This window comes from Aythya fuligula, chromosome 11, assembly GCF_009819795.1.
Source record: "Aythya fuligula isolate bAytFul2 chromosome 11, bAytFul2.pri, whole genome shotgun sequence".
Lineage (NCBI taxonomy): Eukaryota > Metazoa > Chordata > Aves > Anseriformes > Anatidae > Aythya > Aythya fuligula.
Genome location: NC_045569.1, coordinates 15,519,944 through 15,546,337, shown reverse-complemented (window position 1 = coordinate 15,546,337; position 26,394 = coordinate 15,519,944). Strand labels below are relative to the sequence as shown.

Genomic DNA, 26,394 nt, shown 5'->3' with positions numbered 1-26,394 from the left:
TAATAATAAGGATAGCAAGGTTTGAAAATCTGCTGTGTTCTTAAACTGCGTTGTAGAAGCACTGTATAGGTGCTATATGCAATGCTTCAACAGTCCCTGAGGCTAATTTGATTAATACTAGTTTCAAATTAAACAAACTTACCTACATCCATTTTAGGATTTAAAATCTGACTGCAGACTGAATACATCCAGAATACCATAAAAATTTACGTTAGGTTACAGTAATTCAATAATGTATACATTCCCACAGTATTTCAAGTTTGTGTTTGAGGAAGGTTAAATACTAAGTATCAAAAATACTATTCAAACACCTGCAAACATCACACAGAGCACATGTGATACAACAAACAGTTCAGAATTTTTTTTATTAATGTTACTTAAAAATTACTTAACACCAGAGGGAAAAAAAAAATAAACAGGCCACAATTCAATCAAAATTAACAAAATGCAAAACTGTATTTACAAACTAGAGAACAAAAATGCATATAGTTTAATTTCCAATATTCGAAAAAGCCGACTCATTAAATACAAAACGAGCAACCCACTAATTGTATTTCAGCATTCCTAGCAAAGAAACATTTTCAATATTCCATACTTCTCCCACATCGAGGTTAAATTTATGAAAATCTGTGAAGAATCCCATTACTTGACAAAAGTAAATAAAAACACCGAGCAAAAATACCTTAAACAAACAGGCAAAGCATTTGCACAGCCTCTTGTTAACAGTCCCGGTTTATATTTTATAATACAAAATGCTACAACCAGCAGGGGAAAGTCTGGTTTAAATTGTATCAAAATATTCGAAAATATCGAAACAATATCAAAGTTCCACAAGCTCAAATAAAATTTGAAGTAAGAAGTATCGGACAGAAAGGCACTTTCCAGTTTTTATTTTAAAATGAGCTTTTTTTCATTCATGTAACTTTTTCTTGTGCCTATTTACTATAATTTACTACTACACCAGGCTTCTGTATGGCCCTCAGTTAAAGTTTAGACTTCTGAGATTCTTCAAAGAAAAATTTGCCTTGTATGTAAAATGGTGCAATGCAGCAATGGCTAAACCGACAAGGTCATTTTTCACAGCACAAAAAACCTAAAAACTGAAATTCAAAAGGTGGAAAAACATAATACAGAGAAAAGGGCTCCCCTGAATAAAGGTACAGTACCTTTTGACTATGACATGGGCCCTTAAGTCACAACACAACTTTCAGAAATTGCTACCAAAAAAATTAGGGTGTGGCACGCTAACAATCTCAAGGTCATTCCTTAAAAAGGAAACAAAATCAGTAAAATGTTTTGTATTAAGCACTGACAGTAACCTAAGGCTGTCAAAGTAAACAGGGTATTCACAGGTTTAACAAAAAAAAAGAAAGTTGATAGATCATACCTCGATGCATTGCTGTGGACTGAACCCTCCTCTCCTTGGCTTTTGTCCTTATTTCTCATCATCTTTTTATTCTTAAATACTAAGAGGGGGCCAGGGGTGTCTGTTTGCTTTGAAGTCCTGTGCCCAGGTATTTACTGTCAAAAGTTGAAAGAAAGGTAAGGTCCCAGTTTGTTTCACTGGCTTTCATTATCAGGAACAAAGTCCTGACGCTGCAATGATATTGTTATAACAATACACAACACTGATCAACACGGCAAAACGGAGATTTAAAACAAATAATCGTTTTTAGAAGAAAAATCGGAGAATAAACACAGTAGAGGAGCATCCTGCAAACTTTCCCAAAGTAACACTGGATGCAAATAATCTCTGAATCTTATTGCGTCATCCCAATACAGCTCAAATCGGTCGAAAATCAAAGTACTCAAAACGGCAGAAATCTAAAAATTATTATTATTAATTGCTCACCTACCTGATCCATGCACCGCCGCCAGGACCAAGTCGATATTAGTTTCGGGTCGTGGAAAAACATTAGATCCAAAATATTTAGAGTTCAAATAATAAAATACGAATTTCAAAAAATGAAAAAAAATATATATTCTAATTCCAAAAATATGCTGCCGATAAAGCAAAAGAAGCGATAATTAGTACAAAAATGTCCGGGGGAAAAAGCTCATTAGGAGAGCGCACAAAAATGGAGGTACGCCATGGCTTCTAAGCTGGAAAAACAACGACCTGGGCTCTCTCCACGGCTTCTTCTTTCCAGCAAGGCACGAAAAGGGAGCCCTCAAAAGCTGCTTTTCTGCCCGAAAAAGGTCCGCTCGGCCCCCAATTAGTGCCTAGGAGAGGCAAGGGGCTGTGGGGGCCCCCTGAGGCTGCCCGAAAGTTAGGGAAAGTTGCGTAAAGTGTTGGGGAAGGCACGGAGCTGAGCGCGCTCTCTCTAAGGCACAGCCGCCATCTAGAGCTCCTTCCCAGCTCTGAGCTCTGCCTTTGATTGACACTCTCTACATTTACCCCACAACTCAGGTGATGTACCATAGACCCACCCCTTCATTTCTACCAAAAAAAGAGATAGCCTCCACCTAAAGGGTGCCTGCTACCCCCCACAGCCCTGGCTTCTTCCAACTACCCCAGCTGAAGGGGCACCTTAACCCCATGTGGCTCAGGCACCCTTTTGAAACCAGAAAGGAATGTAATTTGTGCCTTTTGTTTTAAAGATTTGCTAAATATTTCACTGCTTGGGCTAAAATTACTTCCTCCCTGGACAGGAAGTGGTGCTGTTACAAGCCATTTTGAAAGAATGGAAGTGGAGCTCACAGCCATGCAGGCAGCAACAGCCCACCTTGGGGGTCACCCCACCCAAGGGGCAGCTTTTTTTAAATTAAGTAATAGTACCCCCAGACAACAGCTCCTCCTTTTGGCACCCAACACTTGCACGCAGAGCTTGGGACAGAAGCCTCACACGCTCCTAAGAAAGCCCCACAGCACTAACAACCCCTTCCAGCTCGACAGCGCCTCCCTAGTGGTCCTGCCCAACACCAAAAATCCAACAGTTACGCCATTTTCATCAGATGCGCGAAGGCACTGCTGTAAAATAAGTCCGGCACCATTGGAAGGGTTATTTCCAATTCCCATTCTTAACCCATTAATGGTCATTAAGGGATTTTTTAACAAGACAAATGATTTTTCAAACCACGGAACAGCCAAGATGGAGACGTAGAAATCCAAGCCATATCCCATGTTCACCATCCCAGAACTGAGAGGAGCTCTCACGGAGGAGATGGATGAGATCCAAGCACCCCCACCACCAGTTGTGTTCCTTCAAGCAACCAACTGCCTAACGCACAAGGAAATCCTGCGTAATCGTGGGCATCACACCACGACAGAGAAATCAGCCACTGGGGGACTGCTGGGGGGAAGAGGGTCATGGGCTAGCTGAGACCTCTATGAGGTCCATCCACCACACAGCATCCCAACAGCTTGGCACCATTGGCTTCTACCAGCTCAACCAAGATCCTTTCAACTCCACTACACGCTTGCCATCCACGTCTCCCAACAACCTATCACGTCTCCATCCCAAGGGGTTCGAGAAGGCACGCTCTGTCGTCACACTCCATTTTGCACCATCTCAGTTTAGCGGTTATTTACAGAAAGACCCCTTGCACCTAAACTGCAAGAACTAACAAAATACAACATCAAATTCCAAGCAATTTTGACTACCACTAAAGAAATGCATTCCTCTGAACATGGCTCCCTTTAGGTTGGTCCCAGTATCCAACAACACCACAGAACACATGGCAAAGAAACTTCAGCAGGCAATCATCAAAATAGCTGTATTAAACAAGTACGAGCAATTCATTATGGTTGAGGTCAGTTATTTACAAAGAGGACTGAGGAAACCAAAGAGCTAAACACACAGCATTTGGATATTTTTTAGCCTTTTTTTTTAAAAAATAAACAGAAACAATATTGCCTAGGTTCTCAGCACCACCATAGTCTTTTGCTAGAAAACCAAAATGACGAAGACCACGTAAAGTTCAGGTAAAATGTACTTAGGAAGGCAGCTACATTTCAACTATTTCATCCATGAGAAAGTTAGAAATATCCATTTTTAAACATAAGAACCATTTTAAAATTCGTTTGTAAAGGTGACCATCATCAGTACCAGTAAGAAAATTAACTCAGTTTTTCTCATCAAATACATGCTATGGTACCAGGCAGCTAAGCCTACATTAAATAGCGGTGAAGGAGATTACGCACTTGTACAGAACAAATTTAAGACAGAACAGACTGCCGAGGAAGTATGTTGCCCAGAAAATCTGGTGAAAGTTTCTGTTCATACACATGGCTGAATCAGCATACCTAAAAAACTGACACAAAATATTTAAGTACTCCTTTATTATATCATATTTGCTATGCCTTCAAATAATATTGATTCCACCTTAAAATAACTTCACCAAGTTTAGCACAAGTACCCTGACAACACAGCAAGTACTGAAAAACGCCTAACATTAAGCACCTGAATGAACAAACCAGAAAATTCATTAGAAGTCACGGCAAAGTGAAGATAATTTGTAAATGAAAACCACATTTTAAAAGAAAATCAAGAATATAAAAAGGAAATTACCTTGCCTTTAGTGCTTGGCAGCTTTCATACCAACCAAAAATGTAAGACATTTAAATATCAACACAATAAAAAAAGATTCAGCCAGAAAGGACAAACACGAAGCATGAAAGAAACCAAAGCCTTTTATTAAATCACTTTAAAAAAAAAATACATTTTCTCCAAAGGGGTAGCAGCAGATCTTTTACCACATTCATTTCCCTTTTACGCATACATAACCTGGGAATAAATTTTTGCCACCCGATCCTCAAACAGATCCATCATTGGATTGTCACTGATACAGTCCCCTGATTAATTCAAGTGCAAAGTCCATTTTGATCAGATGATCACAACCCAGATCTTCTCTGGTTTAATAACACGGGAGTCCATGTTTTAACGTCCTTTTCTTGGACAGATATATCACAGCACTCATGCATTAGTCCATTTCCTCAACCTCTCAATCAACAGTGGAAATGCCATCTTGGTCTCATTCGCAGACTCCTTTTGACACTCTTCATCTGACTGGATTCTTTATGGAAAATTAAAAGAAAAATGCTGTTGGAATACAGATCATCTCATCTTTAAACTAGAGACATTCAACTACTGTACCTTAAAATAATTTAAGCATAAATGCTGCTGCTTTCATTCCGTATTATGCATCCGAGAACATCTACTTTTATCGTGAACTAACGAGGTCAATTCAGCAGTTCAAGAGTCAAAAATACATACTTTAACCCAAACTATAAGGAAGCATGGGACAATTGATTAGAAGCTCAAGAGCCTTTTCAGGCTCCATAAACTCCATTTAATTTTTATTCCCCATACCGAAGAAATCATCAGGGGGAAAATACAAGATTTGCTTTGGCAGCCATCTTTATTGGACTGACCCATTGACTAAGGATTACACTGCTGCGAGGAAAGCCAAATTTATTTTAATTGAGCCAAAGCTTTTAACTGCTGTCCATTCTCCTTTCTTCAAACACAGACATCCATCAAAACCAACGCAGAGGCATGAAAACTGGTTTCTTGTATAAAGATGGTGACTGAAGACAAGACATTACTAAAATTCCACCATCTTAACCCAGTTTTCCAGCTCATGGAAGACATACAAGGCAACAAAAAAGACGCGTACAAAAGGAACAGAATGGCTGATCTAGTTACTGGTGGGAAAGGACATGTCAGAAGGCAGATGAAAATGGTCACGAGTTACACTAGTTGCTTCAAGTAAGGCCACCATACTACTCCTGAGGCATATTCCAACTTTACTCTTCATGTAACAACAATCAAACCCACAGGTGAGTGACAGAAACCAAACTGATCAAATGACTTCCACGTGGATGAAAACAAACCACACATTCCCAGCTTTACAGTTTCTTTCAAGAAAAAATAAGCTGATGTACTTCAAGAAAACTACTCGTCCTCCTAACATGCAAAAATCAAGTACAGGAAATTCCAAAATGGTAAGAACATTATTTTAAAACAAATGATGACTGTAGGAGATGAGTGATACACAAGAAAGACTTTAAAATGTCTTCATGATTTTTGAGTATCTGCACTCTAGCATTACTTTCTTCTTTTGACCATGTACATCTTTAACCTCATTTTTAGTCTGAAAGCCAACTCCACCATTATGTGTTTCCCATGATAATTTTGTTCACATTCTCACAAGTGACACAGAAATTACCCAGAGTACAGCAAAAAACCAGTGGAGCCATCTAGTGGTCTCTTCACCATTCAAGTTTCTCCATTCTCATCTCAAAATAACCAGTAACAGCAAAGCAAACAGCAATGGAACCAGTGCAACAAGCCTTCCTTCATCTGACTTTCACATCTGCCCATGTGTCTTAGACTTAATACTCCTCCATATGCAGCGTTCTTCCTTGCTTTAAGCACAGTGGAAAAGCAGCACAATGCACAGAAGTGAATGCAAGATCTTGTAATTCACTTTGCTTTACATTGTGCAACAGGTACAGTACTAATAATTAGTCAGCCCATGAAATCTTTACATTTTCAAAAGCAAAAATCAAACATTTTGGTTTGCTGTATTCTGTTTCTAGCATTCAACTCATCCTCAATTAAGGCATAAATTAAATATTTGGAAGAGTTTCTTTTCCATGCTAACCTAAAGAAACAGCTTGGGGTTTTGGTTGGTTGTTTTTAATGTTTGTTTTTGCATTCTTACTGATGCACTACTCTTAATTTCAAGCTTGGAGGTTTGAAGATAATATTTTGGATATTTTTTACACTGATGTTTTAACTGAAGTACCAAAACATTAAAATTATACCACCACAACATTGTCTGTTATTGTTACAATGAGATATTCAGAGGTACTAAGAGGAGTGCAGTGTAAACTCTATAATGTATTTAAAATAATTCAGTTATTTTAAAAAATAAGTGAATTTAATTACTGATACGAGCCTTCCCTGCCTCTCAAAAATGTGATTCAGTTACACATTACTCAACCTTGTAAGACCCTTTACAGTTGGGTTAGCCTTCTGCCTTGGACACTAATGAGATCTGCCAAAAGCAATTTAAGGGCAGGTTTCTCTACTAGGCTTACCTACATTTGGTTGTAGCAAAAACTTTGTGAGTAACCCTGTCACATTCACTTTATACTCTTCTTTTGACCTTGTAAAATAATTAGTAGTAAACAGAACTGGTAATAAAATTAAGAACATGCTACAACAACCCTTGGTCTAAAAGCTGTTCATGTATTGAAGACACCACAGTAATGACCAAGTTTCTTCATGTGAAATCTACACTTGCATTAAAAGATTTCACAGGACTTGTTTACTCACGTTGTCTTTAAGGCACACTTTGCTAAAAAAATTCAATGATGTTGCTAAAATATACTCCTCCTCCACTAAGGCATATGCAGTGATCCTACATTTAATGTAAGCCACTGAATAGCCTTTTTTCCCCAGATGACATTGAATATTTCATTCCTTCCCTAGCATCAGTTGGGCAACATTCAATTTTTCAAACTTGTATTATCTACTGTTTACTGTATTTGTTTCCAAACCCAGCACTTTGGCCATGATTAATGAAGGGCCTTGGTAGTCCATACAATTCTGTGAGTTTCCCTCAGATCCCTGGTAACAATTTGACAAGTCTGTAGTAACAGAGAGAAACCATTCACTGCCACTCCTCAAGGTATATGGCAACAGTTTTTGAAACATCTAAGTTAAAAAGTTTTGCTTTAGGTTTCTGTAATTATTTTTGTGTAACTCTACCTAGTCGGGGCTCAAAGCAATAGAAGACATCCCTCATGGCCTTATGCCAGGGCCTCAATCCTTGTGTCTGCTTAAACTCCCTATTCCTGAAGTACAACATCAAAGGCCAGTAACAAATGTAAAACAATCATGGGGCAATGCAAGTGCATAAGACACCAGCACAGTTACCGAATGTTCATACTGAAGTCTCTCATGCTGGAAAGTTTGTACAATGAGATGACAAATTACTAGTAAAGGGAATTCACTCCAACAGAGGGAGCTGAATGGACAGAATGAGGTTCCGACAAAGAAAACCTCAAGTCCTACACTCCAAAGTTCATTAAAGATTTTACTCCTTGCAGACACCTCTCTGGTAACTTGCATTCTAGAGGGAAAGGCAGGTACGCCCTTTATTGACATCTAGAGCCTACAATGAGTAAGTAACTAAGTACGTATTCTGGGCAGTCCTAAGTCCTCTTCTACCTCATTACATGTGCAATAAGCACAGCACTGAGAGCACACCTCCTCCTGTAGGATCAGGTGGTTTTAGCTGAGCAAGGCTGTCTTCCAGTTTTCTCAGATTTAGAAATTAATTTCCAGTAAGATGTGAGCAAAGACTTGATGCACTCTTTAGAGGTTTTATTTTTAAAACCAAGCAACCACATTTTTTTTTTTTAAAACAGCAAGTATCATTAAGATTTGGGCCTAAATTAAGATAAACCACGTAAATGTTGTTGAATAAGCAAAGTGTGCCAATTTCAATAAAGCTCACGGTGTCTTCAAGTATTCTCCCCTTTCTAATTCAAAGAAAACTGTATTTAAACATTAGCGTTTCAACTAAGCATGATTATGTTGGCAAACAGAGAAGGGAATACTGCGCTCTTTCAAGATCCATACATTTCTATGTTCTTTTACAAATGCATTTTGAAGCAACTCATTCTGAGGACAACTATTCCTGTAGTTCAGTTTCACATCCATCCCCTCCTCTAGGTAAAGATTGCAAAACAGAAAGATGGAATAATTACTCAGTGTGTAACTTTGAAGCCAAATTCCTACACAAGACACCAAATCTGACACAGCCTATTTACAATTCAATGAGAGAAAACAGAAATGCACACAGAAAGATGCAGGAAACAGAGATAAGGATTTAATATTGAGATGGAACATAATAATGACTCACATATTTAAAGATTATAGCAGGTGACCTGGAAAGAAAGGTAACAGTGGACAGCACAGCAACAGTTTCAAGGAATAGTTGGAAGGAGCAACATTTACTTGCAACATAGTAAGAACTATGCCTTTATACATGTATCTGCACTGTGAGACATAGCTTAAAACTTTGTAAAAAGCAACATAATAAAATTCACAAAGCAGTAGAAGAGATGAGGCACTAAGCAAAGATCACCAGAACAGGCACACACAATAGGAACCGAATTCCTCAAGGTTCATCTGTTTCTATTGTTTTGCTTCAGGATTGCAGATTGCGTGATAAATTGGCTCAAAATGAAGCGTAACAAAAAGCAGCACAAGGCCACAATAACATGTTCAGGAGCGGTATGCTCCTTATCCCCACACACTCCTTTTTTCCTTCAGAAGAGCTCTACATTAGTCTTCACATCACGTGAGCAGATCAGAAGAAAGCAAGGGACTTTGGAGTACAAGCAGGGAGCGGCTGCTTTTCTGGCACCTAAGGCAGCATAGATGGCAGCTTGTACCAGTTCGGAATGGTTGCTGGAGGTCTCTGCTAACATACGTAACCATTGGACAGTTAAAAATTACCAGCTACCATCTAGCCACTGAAATGAGAGTATTTGCATCTTGGAACATTTTTTTTCAAGCCATCTGTAGTCTAAGGCAGGCATTACTCAATCAGGTACCCTTGCAAAGGGAAAGAACTGCCTCCAAGAAACTGTCTCTTTTAAAGAGACATTCTGAAGCGCAGTTCTACAGGAATGCAGAGCCTCCCACTAAAAAGTCACTTCATGTACGCAAAATCCAATGGACGTCCTAATTAAAAGTGTGGAAGAGCTGTCTCATGCTAGAGACAGCAAAAGGTTATCAAGACCAAATTTCTTTTAGTAAAGGGAACTGGAGGCAAGCCTACCCCCACATATACATCCCGTACAGAACTGAATGAATTTTTCTATTCAAGCCTGCCAGTTCTTCATTTGACTGTATGGGGAATGATTCTGAAATGAAATGTATCAGCTGGCAGTTTAATATAGCCAACTGTATCAACATTACATATGGTTTTCTCTGCAAAGCTGAAACACTGACAAACAGAAAGAGAACAATCACAAAAGAAGTACCTCTGGAGACAATTACTATTTGCTCCAAGACCCTCAGGTGATGCTGAGGAGCACAGAAATACAACATGAGGTGTGTAAGGCAAATTAATCCTACTATGATACTTTCCCCACTATTTGTTACCTCCATTGTAAGGCATGTAGGATTTCTCTATGGTGACAGACATGGGCATATCAAACCCTTCTGAACAAGCAGATCTATGATTTAAGAGTTCTCCAAGAAATACGGAGTTAACTTTGAAGCAGAAGGCCCAAGTACCACAATTACGTATGAAAGCTGTTCTCCAGCAAGACAGGTTGAGAGTGCCACCCAAGCATAGCTTTCATTCCTGAGCAGCCCAGAAAGAATGCTGCTGTGCCCTTCTCAGCGAGCCTTCCAGAAACACTCACACAAGCACACTTTAAGGAACTTCAGGATGTATTCATCCAAAAACTTTAGCAAGTTAAACATTATGGCCATGTGTGGGTTTTTTTGCATATTTTTTTTTTAGTTATTAAAGCTAAAAAGTGAATGTTATTAGGAATAACAACTTACCAGTGCTTCAACCAAGAGCAGTTATTTTGCTTACAGTAAATTCCTCAACACATCTGTAGGGAAAACAATATGTTAAATGCTAAAATTTAAGACAAAGATCTAGAAAACCTGAACATTAGCCTAAGTCTATTACAGTAGTCCTATCCCTCAATTAAAACACTTCCAGCAGACCACAACATATGGCACAGTAGACATTTTTATCAAGAAGTTGAACACGAGGTATGACTAGGCAACCTGCTATCAGAGAACCTCTGCAATCCCCCCAAAAAATCAGACCTAAACCTGCACACAAATCCCCTGGAGGAAAAACAAAGTATAAATATGCTGAAACTAATCTGTCCTCCACAGATAAATGATTAGAATACTAATTTTTCTAAAAGGCAGTATCAGTTAGGCGTAGAAGAATTGTTTAACCCACTGATACGGAATAAGTTATCTGATCTATATCCTATGAAGTTATTCATTATGTTCAAGTCCCAAATTTGAAAATTCCACTTGGAAAATGCTTACTGGCAGTCCACATTAAACATCTAACATCTAACTTCTATCACTTTACAGAGAGGTAACAGGATTAAAATAAAACCTGAAACCTATCAACTCACCTAAACCCCCTTTTTCAACTGTGAATTTCATTTGTATTAAGTAACCCGCTACCATAAGCTATACAAGTTATCCTCCTAACATGAAAAAACAAACTGCTTCTCTTGTGAACTCTCTCAATCTACTTAGAACATAGCTTCCAATAATGTAAAAAAAAATAACCTATTTGGTGACACCATACTGTGCTTCATTTTCTACAATGTTCTGATTTCCAACTTCCAACTGATGGCTACTCAGATGTGTAGGAAGAAACAAACAGATCAATAGAACAAACTTATTTGTTGATAATAAATTACTTGAAAGAATTAATATGGAAAAAGATCCCTTCAAGGAAGGAAAAATAAAAATCCAGAGTCCTAAACTGCCACTATCATGTAGTGTATCAAAGTGGGTATGAAATTTGCATGTTTAAAACATGCCTTTAAAATGTGATCCAACTGCAGTTAACAAATGGAAGCACGAAGCTGAGGTAATTGTAAAATGGTGGATGAGCACTTCGTAGAACAAACACAACATGGTTACTGGACTCTGATCCTCCAAACGGCATCTATCAGTCATTTACTCAGAGAACATTTACAAAGCTTAAGACGTGAACTAGGCAAAGAGGCTTACTTACACCCTTTAAGCCTCCTTTTCTCCTGTTATCAAATGCTTCACTCAATAAAACACTTAGAAGATGATTTCATACGTGAAGACAAGGTAAAGCTGACGGTTGAAAGATCTTCAAGTTACAGCCCTCAGTCACTTCTAGTAATTTATAGCACAGCTAAAGAGAAATTGTCTACATTTAAGTTAATTTATATTTTCTTTAAATCTGGTGTTAGCATCTAGTTATAGTAATTCCTCAGAAACTTTATTAAGCATAAAGAATCTGCCTTCGTGTCAGCACAGAGGAACAGCTTCCTCTACTAGAACAGTAAAGTTCAGACTTAACCAGAGAGCATTCTTCTCAGCTCAGAAAAAAATTGGAAAACTAATTTAGGATTTTTCAGAGTAGTATCACTAACAACTATTAGAACTTCTCTACTTTAAAATGAGTATTTGAACCAAGCAATGAGTTCTATAAATCAGCACAAAGATATACATTAATGCATATAAATGAGTGATCACTTTCCCACCATTTTCAAATATACCATTGCAATCTGAGTTTTGAAACCTTAATTCCCCAAACACATTCACTACCGAACTATAAAATGCATAACAAAAGCTGAAGGCTTATGCAAAGGACAAACTAGTGTGATATTAAAAAAATATTTTTTTCAGCTGAAGCTTAAATTTAAAACCTGGATTTTCTATTTAGCACTTTTTTATGAATGTTAATTTGAAAATCTTTTAAACAGAGCAGTCACATAACTGCTCTAGTCCCTGCATGATTAAGAAAGCTATCCCAGTTTTAAAAATAAACACAGACTTTTTAGGTAGTCCTACAGTTGTCTTGTATTTTATTTCTGAATTACAGAAGAGATGCCATAGGTACAGCACAGCCTACTCCAGAGAAAACTCCTTGCATCATAGGTCTGTTCCCCAAGAGACCAGCACTACTAGCTCTATGTATCAGGCAAGCACATCTCCTGTTCGTAGGAGGAGGTGAGGCCAGCTGATCTAAAGCTATTGACTTGGCACCAGTTTCTTTCTTGGGATACATTAAGTATTTTTTGCAAGGAAGATGCAACACATCACCATACCAGTGACTTTCCACATAAGCTGTCAGTCCTATAAATGTTATGCCTCATTAATATGCTGTAGGGTGGTCATGAACTTAAACCTTTCCTTGAATCCCCAGTAACATGCATCTAGCCTACTGAAGACTACCTACCTAAAGAGCAAGCTGCCACTTACTAGACGAAAACATGTTGTTCATGTAAGAAAAGAAGGCTCCAAAGAGCTCACAAAAGCACCAAGAGACATTTAAAGCTGTTTGTATTATAGTATCTATTCAGCACAAACAGCACCATGATGATATAGGGAATATGTAAGACAATTAAGATCGAAGTGCTCCATTTCAAATGTTATAAAATGCTCAGGTCACTCAAGATGACTCAACTCATGGACACTACTCCTTCTTTCCTTAAGAGCAAGTTAATTAAAAGTGCTAACTTCAGAAGTTTAAGAATGTAACATGAGGAATACAAATCTTGAGCTTGACAAGTCCGTTGACAAGACCCATTATTACGCTGCGGGTTTGAGCATATGCTTTTATTTGAATCACAGTCCAGTCTTGGCTTTATTGTAATGGACTGTGAAACGTGTCTGGCAATTCTGACCCTCTAAATTAAAGAGCCACAGAGGATTTCAAGTATGTTCTGCTGGTCCTCTCAAGGTGTCAGATCATTTCTATCCAGGCTTCTGTTCACAAACTTCTCGTCAGACAATTACACAATGAAGGTCCAGAACGTAGCTAACGACCTTGCTCGTTTCTTACTATTTTGTGTCTAGTGTGTATCTAATACATACAAACATAATTCATTAGTATCTTGCATATTAGCAGTAACTCACTGCACGTAAAAGTTTAATTCAATCAGACAGGTTTAAAAAGCTTAATCAAAATTGGTATACAACTCCTCTTATACGAGGCAGGCTGAAGCCTTCATCCAAGTCAAAGAGAATAGCTGCGCTCAAGTAGGAGCTCATACAATCAGTATTCTTAAGTTATATTGATAAATTGTGTATTTTTAAAAAGCAAATTATCAGGAGTATTTCTGAGAGTTCTGATACATGTCTCCACGAAGATGCCTTAAGCTTTGAGGTCCTGAATTTACACAGAACTACATTATCATGGTAAGCTGTGAAAAGGAACCAGTTAAGACAGACAAACAAGATTTACAACTTCTAATTACACAGTGGTGAGAGCATGGCCCAAGTATAACATGTTACTCTGTCACTAAATGTAGAACCCTGAAGTAAGCATAAAATATTAAAAAAATATTAGAAAGCTGACTGCTTTCTACTGCAATAAGGACAGACCTTTTAATTCAGACTTAGTGTGGGTTTAGGCTTTTAAGAGTCAATTTAAGTTGAAAAGAGAATTTCTAAGTTTATTGTATAAAATCAAAAGTTTAACAAGCGTTAGTTGCAAACAAATCAGTAGCTTGAACTTAAGTAATCAAACTCCAGAAATAAACTGGATGTCATTAGTAGCAATGGCAACCCTCGCAAGCAAAGCTTCATTCTACAGTGTGTGATGGCCATTTCAGAATCTTAAAAAAAAAAAAAAAAAGTCTTATACCTGACCATAAAAATCTTAGGAAATGTGTGAAGAGACGTTAATGTTACGTTATTTAGTACGTAGTGCACTTGAAAACTGACTTGAAAGGAAATTCAACATAGTCTTAGCTAAAGCATGTAATGTCTATTTTGCTCACCAAAATTTACTTTTATTATTTAAAAAAACAAAACAAACAAAAAACAACACAATGTAACATACCTGGTGTGCACAGTACTGAATTTTGATCAAGGTCTTTTAACTTGAACAGCCATCTGAATCTTTGGAAGTAACAAAAATATCCAGTACTACCCTTTAAAGAAAAAAGCAACAAAAGAAACAGGTTTGTCTGAAAACAAATATACATACAGATTTTACCTACAGTCCTAATGTTCTTAACCAATGCAAACTTTTGGAAAATACAGAGCGAGTCTTTCAATTGATAAAAATTGTACCTAGAGTTCTACAATGCAGTATTCTACCTTTATTTGCCAAGCGTTAACATTAAGGTCTCCAAATAGGAGAAAGAGGCCTCAAAATATTCTTCTGCACGAATACCTGAAAGTCTAGAGTTATTTGGCATTTACAGATTTTACAATGTGCCCAAGCATTAATGCTACAAACTCATTAAGTAAAAAATGTGTGTTTTTTGTAAAGCTGAACACATGTTTTCACGGGTGAAAAAGGGCAAATGGAATATTTGGGTTGATATGAACATATTGTCCTTTCCCACCAAATACAACGCTTATGTGTGTGTGTTTGTATATACGTATGATCTCCTTTTTAAAAAGCCTTAGAAAAACTAAAAACAACACAGAAGCAACATATACATCATTAATTTTATTTTTAATAAGTCTACCATACATGTAGAAAGAAGGCTTTTTATAAGTCCAGTTAATTTATAAAATGTACTCTTTACCATTTAAAAATAAGATTTTTTCCCTCCCATCCGCACATTAGTGAAAAAGCAAAAACCAAAATAGAAAAATAAGTAAATGAACATACAATCAGAAGTTGTAGCCACTCTTACCTAAGAAAATAAGGTACGAACGATTCTTCTGGAAGCCACTCAGGAACTAAGGTATTGTTCATGGAATTCTACCTAAGAGAAAAAAGAAAGTATGCGAATTTTCAGCATTTTGCTTCAGAAAAGGAGAACAAGTAAAATGCTTGAAATGTATCGATCTTTACATAATTAAGTTAGAAAAAAAACTTACGATAGCAGTAATGGTATCTTTAGAACTCTAAAAATAAAAGTATGGGTGGCTGTACATACTTGGCTAAGAAAAACATTGGAGATGAAGAGTGACTGACATACAACATGCATGATTCTGTGTTTTTGCATGAATAGCTCTGATCTGCTCTCCTGTCTCCCATTACTTTGGGTACATGATTAAATGCCTAGCCTATTTAATTTTTCCTTAGAAGTAATTTATTGCACATTGCCTCTCAGTCCCTCTACTTCTTTCACGTTAAAGTCTCAAGAAGCAGACTATGCAAAATTAAATGAAATTATTTTGCTATTGCTAGAGGTTTTAAAATGGCTTCTGTCATCAGCTTCTGTGAATTTTAAGTCACAAGTTACTTGATCTCCCCAAATAAGGTATCTTTTTTGCCCTTTCCAATAGTTTAAAACCTTCAGGTCCTTTGACCTTTAATGAGATCCCGGGCTATGCTCTTGAAGACAAGGAACACCGTATTTGCATTACCTTTAGTCAACTTTTCTCGCTTTTGTGAGAAGGCTTAATCTTGAATTTTGCAGCGGTTACATTTACCACCATTACTTCATACTCAAGAGTAAGTTCAAAAATCATTCTGTTAATATGCAGGTAAATGTAATACTACGTCAATGTTACAGGATAAAATACCTAAATTACAACTCCAGCATCCTATATATACAAAAATGCACAATCACTAAATACACGAAAAATAAAAACAATTTCTTTCCAAAGACAACTGCCATCTTGATTCCTGTAGCTAAAAAACAACTCAAAACTACCTTGAAAACCCCCCTAATACATTGAAAAATAAGAAATAAAAATACAGGAGACCCCCACCTAAAGCTAGAACTTTCTTTTCAGCAAAGTGTGTATGTCAGAACCTGTTCTACACTACAGAACTGTTGCTGGGGTTATAAAACCACTATAATCCGAATCTAAGATAAAGATACCAAACACCTCGCATAAAGGTGATAGAACTCCAATGGCTGCTCAAACTTGTATTTCTACCTCAAAAAAAAGAGAATTTAATTGTTGAAATGATGGATTCGTATTTTCAGTTAAGGACTGAAAATGTATATTTCCCTCAAACCGCAGTATTTAAAACCTGCACGGACTTTTATAACCTTGTACACAACAATACAAGAAATAAATTCTTTAAATACGGCTATACACAATCCCCAATTAAAATCGGAGTTCCCTACTTAATATTTACCTCCTGCTTTACTGGAGTGACTTTCTATACATTTGGAATTACAATTTTGCCCCTAAATTGGTAATTGTTGAATGCGAGCCAATGTAAAACAAAACATTCCATTTAAACTCGCGTTTTTAGAAAGTCTTGCAATAGGTGTTGTACAACTTCTAAATTATTAACCGACAAAACAACGATAAAAACGCTATATAAACAGAAACGACTGCAAGATCCCTGAAAAACGCATAAACTGAATACTAAAAACAAAACTGTCACCCAAGAAACGCTTTTTAAAAGCTTTCACTGTCAGACAAACCCTATCGTGTAATTCATATTTAAGCAACTACCTTTTCTTCGCCTGCTGCAGTCTAAATCACAACTGTAGTATTTTGCCAACTTTAAACTGTAGACTTGGCATGACTTTTGTTTTTTTCCTTATGCTTCTAAGTTTCTGCATTGCCACTTTAACTGCGAAATTATATTGGATTCGATTCTTAGGAGTCTTCTTTAAAGTTTAGCACCTGAACTACTGTTTTTCAAGTAAAGCAAATTTCTATCTATTGTTTCAGTAAGTAATAAGCTGTCTCATCCGCAGCCTGCTCTTTTTTCTTACTGGCTTATAAGGAGTTAAAAGCCAACACCCCACAAAAAAAAAAAAAAAAAAAAAAAAAAAAAAAAAAAAAACACCAAGTTTTATTTTTAAGAGAAAACGACATGGCGTCTTTGTTCCCACAAACTCCGCCGACAGAGCCCGGTCCGTGCAGCACCGGGCACCGACCGCTCTTTAAAGACCTACGGGGCTCAACATTTCCCCGGTGATGCAGTCCAACCCTCGGCCCCCCCCTCCACCTCCCTTCGCCGCTGCTGCAGCGGAGTTGGAAGCTGCCGTGCAGCTGCCCCCGAGGGGCTCGGGTCCGCAGCCCCCCCTCCCGTGTCCCCGTCCCCGTCCCCTCGGGGCGCACCCGCAGCCGCCCCCAGCCCCTCGCCGCAGCGGGCTGCGCGGAGCCCCTCGGCGCTACATGGGGGGGGGGGACTCGGGGAGCGCCCCGCGGAGCTGGAGCCCCTCGGCGGCGGCGGGGGGCATCGGAGCGGGGCTCCCCTCGCGGCACCCCGACCCCGACCCCCTCCAGAGCCCCTCAGGGGGGCGGCGGAGCCGAGCGAGGGCCCCCGGGGGAGCGGTGGCGGCGGCGGCGCGGCGGCGGCCCCCTCCCCCCGCGGGCTCCAAGGACATTTTGTTTTTCCTCTCAAGGACAAAGGACAATGAGGAGCGAGGGGACCCGCGCACTTACCGGCTCCGCGCTGCCCGCTGCCTGCCCGCGGGGGGCCCGGGGCGCCGCTGCCCTCCTCGCCCTGCCCGCGGCGGGGCCCCGGCTCGGCGCTCAGCCGCCCGCCCGGCCGCTCGGGGCGAGGCGCGGGCAGAGCGAGGCGGCCCCGCCGCCATGGCGCCGCGCTCCGCTCCCGGCAGCCGCCCGCCCGCCCGAGCTCCGTCTCCCCTCCAAGCCCCGCAGCGCCGGGCCCGGAGCGAAGCCCGGAGAGCGGCGGCGGAGGCCGGCGGCCGGCCGGGAGCGGCCGGGAGCGGGCGGGGGGGAAGCGGCCGGGAGCCGGGCGGCGGCGGCGGCTGCTCCCCCGGCCATCTTGTGCCGTGTGTGCGAGCGGCTCTCGCCCGTCTCCTCTCAGCGCCTCGCTCCCCTCCCCCCGCACAACATGGCGGCCCGCTCGCTACTCACTGCGGCGAGGAAGGGGCGGGACCGGGCCCCTGCCCCCTACCCGCGCCGCGCGGCGGCTCCCCCCTCCCCTCCCTTCTCCTCGCGCCCCCCCCCTCCCTCAGCTCCTTCGCGCCCCGCCCTCGGCTGCGCGCGCGCCGCTCGCCGCTCCCCATTGGCCGCGCCGCGCCCTCCCCGCCAGGCCCGAGGGCGCGCAGCGCTCCCATTGGCCGCGCCGCGCCCTCCTCAGCCCTCCGCCTCCCCTCACACACACACAGCCCGGGGCCCCCCTCGCGCGCGCGGCGGTCGCCGCCTCCTATTGGCCGCCCGCCCCGCCTCTCAGTGACCGCCGACGAATCCGAGCGAGCCGCGAGCGGCGCAGGCCGCTCCCCATTGGCTCCCGCCCGCCTCCCCGCTCCCGCCCAGGCCGCGCCTCAGGGGGCGGCGGGAGCTGGCTCCGAGCTGGCTCCGAGCGCCCGCCCCGGGCCCCACCTGGCCGGGGCATCCCCAGCCCCGCCCCGCGCAGCCCCGCGCCTCAGGGGCCCGGCCCTCACAGAGCCCCCTCCGCGCTCTCAGCCCCCACAGGGCGTTACACGAGCTGTACACACACATGGATGCGTGTTACACACATGTATGCACATATACATGCATGTTATACACAGATACACACTTATATACACGGATATATGCACATCTATGCACTATATTGAATATATGACATGACACACACGCGATGTGACACACGCACCTGGCAACAGCCAGGCCCTGCCCCATCACCTGCCCGCCTCAGACACCAGGCACGGCGCGGTTATCGCACTTTTTTTTAGCCAACGCCATAGAAACTGGCTGCGGTGCCAACCTCGCCAGGACACGCTCTGCTATTTTGACTACTGCCATGGAAACCAGATCGCTGAGCCATGGGGGCATTCCCCGCGTTCTGGGCCAGTGATGCCAGTGATGCCCATCCACAGTTGGCCTGTGAGGGTGTTCCTGTGCAAGAGGCACACCCAGCTACCACGACTGGATGACATAATTAATATTTACGTGCTTCAGCAGTCACTTTGAGTGATAAGCATGCCTTTCTCCTCTCATTTGCACAGCTTACTCCATTAAAAGCAGAGAGAAAGATGGCCCCATTCTCCCTTTTTTATCTAATAATGTGGGTTGGTACGGCAGCAATTCAATCAACAATCTTTAAAAAGATTGGGAAAAGTCTCAGGAGCTTGCCTGGCACTTGAAATCGTGCAACTGGACTTCAGCAGCAATCTCCTGAACCAGGGTCCTGGAAAAGCCAGAAGTATCTGGTCAGCTGGAAAGTATCATTTAGCAATGTTCCTTGAGGATGAATGACTTTGAGCTGAGATGTATTTCTCTGCAAAATACAGAGAAAAGCAGACCTCTCAGTGTAGGATAGCTGGGGACACTTTGTATGGTAGAAATGCACAAATGTGATGGCTTACCAAGGTGGCACGGCAGTTGCAGTCTTCAAAAAGTGGTATTGGTGGCCTGCACATTGATATGGGTACCACAGCATGGGAGCCTCCAGCCACGGAAGTAATGGTGGGCAAACCAGCAGATACACCTCTCGCTGGAAGAGAGCAAAAGGCCTTTGACATTTTTTTCCACAGCAAGAAGAACTGAAGTTCTGGTCTATGAAGAACACAAAGTGCAGGGAGCCTGTTCTGCAACTTATCTCTATTCAGACTCTTGCAAACTAGAAGCTGATCCTCTTGCTCTCAGAACTGCCCATGTGTAACTGTATGCAAAGGTGCTGGCACGCACCAAACACAGGTGCTGCTTGTGCTCCTTAGAAAAATGCTAACAATGAAGAGAGGGGAAGGGCAACCAAGATGAGGCCAGATAAAAGTAGGGCACAGCAAAAGCACTGCTACTTACACAGGCATTTTCACCCAACATTGAGGGTATGACTTCACAGCAAAGATAAGGATTTGAAGTTCAATGCACTACTCTCAGTCTTTCTGTTATTTCTTCCCCAGAATACATTTCTAGAAAAACATAAAGTATGATCACTCGCAATAGGCACATGAAAGGGATAAAAGAGATCAAACATTCAAGACATAATTGCACTTTGTAAGAATAGCGTGGTTCTAGCCAGAAGAGTTTAAGGTTATAACTGAACAAGACCTAACCTGTAGGCTCAAACCCTTATCTGATCTTCTCTAACGCCACCAGACTAATAGATCATTCCTATTTATATTTCATGTACCTTTCCAGAGAGGAATGTTTTTCACGTGACTTACTGCATTGCTATTACATATAACAGAAAAACTTACTGGAAGTCTAATATCCTAATTAAATATAGTCCGTGCTGCTCTTTTGCTTCCTGGCCACCGAGGCCTAAGTTTCTGAAGAGCTTTCAAAAGAACTATCCATCACCTCTTCTATTTCTTGGCTTCAAGTGAGTTACACGTACGTGAATGTGAGTACGGTCGCTCTCAGCAGTCACAATACTCCTCAGACAAATTTTCTGTTCACACACCAGTGATAGTCTATCTGTTTGCATTCTTTTTTCCCAATGAAATAGAATAACAGTGCTAGTCTCCTTTTTCGCACTTTTATCTCCCATGGTCAGCTATGTATAAACACCGAATTCTTGCTCCTACGGCCTTTGTGGTTACACCAGTTCTTTTTCCTCCAAGTCCAGAATTTCTGTCCAACTGCAATTTCCTTCATACAGAGTATTCTTTCTGTTTTAAACACTTTTTTTTCTTGCTTTGTGTACCGTTAAGCCTAAATACTTCAGCCATGTTTTATGAACCACTTGTCTGATAATGAGACAACGTAATATTTCCATTACTAATTCGGGAAATGTTTTCTGAGACTGCATCAGGACTGCTAGAATTCCCAATATAGGCACACAACTTCACTTTCTAGTACCCACCCAAACTGTTTTCTTCTACAACCTTTCTTCCTCCTCCCCTGCTTCCATAAGGACTGTTATTATCCCCTTGGGACAATATGTAAATGCATACTGTAATTTCTCAGGGCATTGTCCCTGCCTGCCCCAACTTGCCCTCTGAACCAGAGGATACCAAGAGGTCGGTGAGAAAGCTGCTTCTTTGAGAGATGTCACGTGTTCTTTGGAGCCACAAACATAATGGAAAGGCCAGAGATTTGACAGCAATATTCAACTACAAGATTAAGCATTGCATCTGCCTTCTGAAGTGGAGAACAGGAGTTTGAACAAGACTGCGAGATGCACTGTTTCACAAAACTTTCCTTCAACCAAAATCAACGTTTTCCAGGAGAAATCAGTAACAATTTTCTAGGCCCCAAACCAAACAGAATAGTTTGGATTATTTTAACAGAGAATATGCAAACAGGGTAACAAATGTCCTTTGAATACAGCAAGATGTTTTGTGGTAGGCATTTCCATTCCTCCAGGCAGGGTGTTCACAGAAATTGTCGCTTTGTCCCAAATTAAGTCTATCGCTGTGTATTATTTTTGTATTTTTGTACGTAACATGAAATACGTACTAAAGCAAAAAAATAAACAATCTGCTTTTTTTTTTTTTCCTTCTGTTTCCTTCCTCAATAATTTGCTATTAAAATCACAGTAATTGTCCAGGCAGATACAAATTACCCTCTATCACACTTCTGAAAACCTGTGATTTCGGAGCAGCGTGCACAAAGAGGCTGTGCAACTATAGCTATGCCCCTGCTGCTTTCTTTTGTGGACTTTCCATAGCGGCTAATATTGATTTGACTAAACTTTGACACAGAGTGATGTCAACAGACAGAAATGTAAATAAAGACAAAGTTCTTCCAGGCATGGAACCAACTTCTCTATGTGACTGTAAAGATTATTATGTTGTATTGATCCTATCTAAAGATTTTTGCTCCTGTCATGAGGCAATCAGTTACAACAGCACCAACGATAGCAACAATTCCAGAAATCAGCTCATGCTATTCATTTTCTCCGGGTCTGGAACTGGAATTCATGCCCAGACTTTTGTTCCAGCCTGTAATGAATAATTGCAAACACATCCCCACACAGAGAACTTTTGCCTACGCCCTTTTTGTTTCTATGATTTAACACTGAAAACCAAAATTATGTTAATATGGCCATTCTGCCAGCACTTTTATGGTGCTCATATTTAGAATGATGAACCTTGTGAGCAGCAAGAAAAAGACTTATTACCAGGAATAATTAGAAACAAATTCTCATCAGTGTCATAAGCATATGGTAAAGAAAAAAATCTTTCAGTCTGCTAAGCCAAACTCCAGTGCTTTTGCAGTTTATCCAAAATACAAGCTACTTTAACCAAGATCCAGCTTTTCTTACTCATGTTTTCAAAGAAAAATTATCAATAAAAGTATATTGTGGTAAGGGAAGTAAGAAATGGAACCAATATATTTTGAGGGATTTAGTCTTCTTTCCTAAGCAAATTTTTAACTTGTTGGTCATAATGCATCAAACAAATGGTATTGTTTCTGCACACATGATCTTGTGGCCTGGGCTCAGATCTTAGTCCAAGACCTCCTGAACAACCTGCCCAGCTCATTACTTCAGTTTTGCATCAATTCGTGTATACAATAAGGGGAAAAAAAAAAAAAAAAGAAAAAAAAAAGTAACTCTTGCCTAGTGAGAGGACTCATTATTGTGCTTCATATTAACAAATAAATATACGTATATTTTTCTTGAGTAATCAAGACTACTTTTTTAAGGAGCTCTGAAATTTCAAGTTTTTTGCTTTTTTACAGATTATCTTCAAGTTAGCCCCTATTGCCATCTTAACTGTAAGAAATAGTAACTATCTCAGTCAAGGCACTTTTGCTGTATTTTGTCAACATTTAACAACTGCTTTAAATGGCAGTTGTAGAGGTGTAAGAAAAGTGTGAATGACACATCAGCCCTTATTTTGATTTTGATATTTTAAACCTCTAGACTGATTAAAACAGAGAATTTGGGTAACTGTTTAGTGTGTTTAACTGCCTCCTAAAATAAAGACACAGGAGCTTGGAAGAACAAATCTGTGTCTTTACACCTTTTTTAACCTTGGCTACCTATATAGAATGATTTAGTTTGTCAGTTCAGTTCTTAGGGTAACTATTAAACTATTCTTCTTGGCTTTTAAAATTTTTATAAGAGGACTGGGACATATCAGAAAAAAGTAAAACTGATTGGCCATTTTGCCTGCACCTAGTCAGACACTAGAATTTATAGAAGTGCTAACAGTAACCTTTCCATGGAAAAAATGATGCAACTTTGCTTATTAGTGACATCAGCTTTGAAAGCAAACAAGAAAACAACATGGACCTTCCTAGGAACTTTAATACCAATAGCTACCACAAGGAAGGCAAGTTGTATAAGTTGAGTTACATACTTTAACTTCTCTGTACTAATGCAGTTTGTGGGTTTGGAAACTTGCAGGACTGGAAACATGCCAAGATTAGACATATTGATAGGGTTTGAAATATGTTTAAAAGTTAGAAACTACAAGCAGTGTTCTTTTTCTTACCATTCTGGCTGTATATGTGGTCTGTGGAGTCATAGAAGTGTTCTGCTGAGCTGGGAAATGGTCATCATTTTATCTAGAGCCTGAAAAAAAAACATTGTCAAGGTTAAGAGAGCCATGCCCAGCCTCATGCTTCAAATTAAAGTTATCATTCTCTATTTTTCAAGATACTATACAAATTATATGAGAAGAAAACATTTTATAGTTTGTAAGCGAAATCTTCAGAAAATTTGGAACTTAAATGTTGCTGGGAGAAATACATTTCAGAAATTCTAGACAGTAACAGTAGAAATATATTTTAAAACTCAACAAATTTGAAACTCAAGGATGATTCATTCCCTGTGCAGATTTAAAGCTCGCTTTCCAAAATCATTCATCTGTCCATCCTTCAAATTTATTTTCTTCAAATGTGAGGCAGTAATGCGTGATTGCTTAAGTGTTTAAGAAATATGATGAGAAAAGGGAAAACAGACTTAGCACGAATATGTGTTTACACATCAAAGTCAAGGGAAAAAAAAAAACAATTATAGGCTGTAATTTTTATTTACCATTAAATCTCAATTTGGATTCTAGTGAAGCGAGACTTCGGAAAGTCTAGATGACAAACATAACGAAGAGCAAGCATTCTTTCTTAGTAAATCTCTTTGGAGCTTTGGAGGCATTGGGGCTTCATGCTAGCCTTGCAAACGTGATAAATTTCACTCAAATTGAACAAGAGGAATTACAACTACGCTAGAATGAAGAGAGAAACAACCCAGGCCTCTGAAAATGAAATACAGAACTGGAATTTTTATTTCAGGCAAGTTGAACAATTTAGTAATGGCCTGTTTCCATAACAATCCTCATTCTCTTCTCTTGTGTACAGGTAGCTCCATAGGGCACTTTATTGATTGCTGTATAATAGTTGACAAAATGATGCATTATTCAGCAAATTGCCACATGCAGTGAAAAAGAACTGTGCTTTTCACTGAAATCTTACAACAAGCATATATTTTTTTAATTTTATAGACAGCCAGCGTGACAAAGTACTGAATCACCCTGCTGTAATGTACTGTATACATAGAAGAGAAGACCTCTTATATTTGTAGCACCAAACAAACTTCTTTATATCTGTCAACGCTTGTTAGATGTGGAATCAAATCAATTTTTGATGTAGCGATACTATAGCAGAGACATGCTTGGATTAGAATGTCACCTTCCCAGAAATAGCTTTTATGTCAGACTGATGTTACCAGTGAGGTTTATTTTCTTCCTAAAGTCGATTCACTATACACTGGCTGCTGCCAGCGCTTTACCCAGCCAGAAGCACTCATCAGGCTGGGGATTTGAGAAGTTTTTTGCATGTCAGGCATGTCATCCATTGAGAATTAGCAGCTTTAATTATTGCAGGCAACAGATTTGCATGCTGAAACAAATACTCTCTCTGACCGAGCCATCAATGGTGATAATCTTGTCTCAGCTTAAACCATTCACAGCGTTGTGGTTTTTTTTTTTTTTTTTTTTTTTAATATTTATTCAAAGATGAGTATGAGAAGGCTAATTGGTGATAGAGCATGATCAGCCTAAGAAAACACCGTCAGTACAATATTGCTGCAGAATGGGGCCAATGGCTTTTTGCATAATTAGGGCACAAGCATGAACGCAAATATCTTGGGTCAGATATCCACAGTGGTTGGTCAGTCTGAAAAACCTGATCACAACTTTCATTGTGATTTCACTCAGCGGAAGACCTGGATCAGGCTCTACATGCCCAGAAGATCACTTTTTTTCTTCAAGATTTAATTGTAGATTCAACAAGAAGTTATTAAGTCACTCTAGAAGCCATGTCTCATTTTAGAAACACTTAATTTAATAATAAAAGCTAAGATACTCCAAACGTACAGGCCTTGAGTTATGCATCTGTGCCTTTAATTCAGCTCTGAGTCATTAAGGTCAGTAAAATCACTCCAGGTTTTTCTTGGTGTGTCTAAATGGAATGTTGTCCTAAGGATCTGGAAGCATATGAAGTGGATTTAGGAATGAAATCTGAATTTTGAGTAAGAGTGAGTCTGTCCTTTCGCACATGTCCATATAACTGCATCATTATTCTTTGTGTTCTCCTCAGCATTTATTTTTCTTACCTATTTTTATTAATAATGGAAAAAGGAATACTAAAAACTAAATTATGCTAGCTGTTTCACCTTTTATTCAGCTCCTCTAACATACCTCTAAAACCTTCTCGTGAAACCGAATATTGATTATCCAGAGACCAAATGTCAGCCTGTTAAGTAGAAGCGAATTGGTCCAAATAAAATGCATTTAATTAGGAAACTATCTACAGTTTTCTTGTAACACAAGCCTCTCACGTTACTGGTATTAAACAGTACATTTGAACACTCTGACCTAGTACATAAGATAAACAAGACTCCACAACACTTTGGGGAGAAAATGTATGGGGAACATGAGTTCATTCATAC

General features: G+C 40.0%; 1 protein-coding gene and 1 long non-coding RNA gene across 3 annotated transcripts in view; both read right to left on the bottom strand.

Moving 5' to 3' along the window:
* CHD2 (chromodomain helicase DNA binding protein 2) overlaps window positions 1-2,642 on the bottom strand; it is a 54,909-nt gene extending 52,267 nt beyond the window's left edge. Inside the window, exons 1-2 of one of the 2 annotated variants that reach the window (XM_032194555.1) lie at window positions 1,853-2,642; window positions 1,388-1,521 (exon numbers count right to left, since the gene is read on the bottom strand). In XM_032194555.1, coding sequence (XP_032050446.1) covers window positions 1,388-1,449 — 62 coding nt within the window. In that variant the 5' untranslated portion in view covers window positions 1,450-1,521; window positions 1,853-2,642. The remainder of the gene's footprint in view (window positions 1-1,387; window positions 1,522-1,852) is intronic. The other variant, XM_032194554.1, reaches the window with a different exon arrangement.
* Window positions 2,643-3,835: 1,193 nt separating this feature from the next.
* Window positions 3,836-18,105, bottom strand: LOC116493420. Its single transcript, XR_004253766.1, has 5 exons — window positions 18,045-18,105; window positions 15,374-15,445; window positions 14,566-14,656; window positions 10,542-10,594; window positions 3,836-5,016 (listed from the first exon to the last, which is right to left on the bottom strand). It is a non-coding gene; the product is annotated as an uncharacterized LOC116493420 (long non-coding RNA).
* Window positions 18,106-26,394: the final 8,289 nt, after the last annotated feature.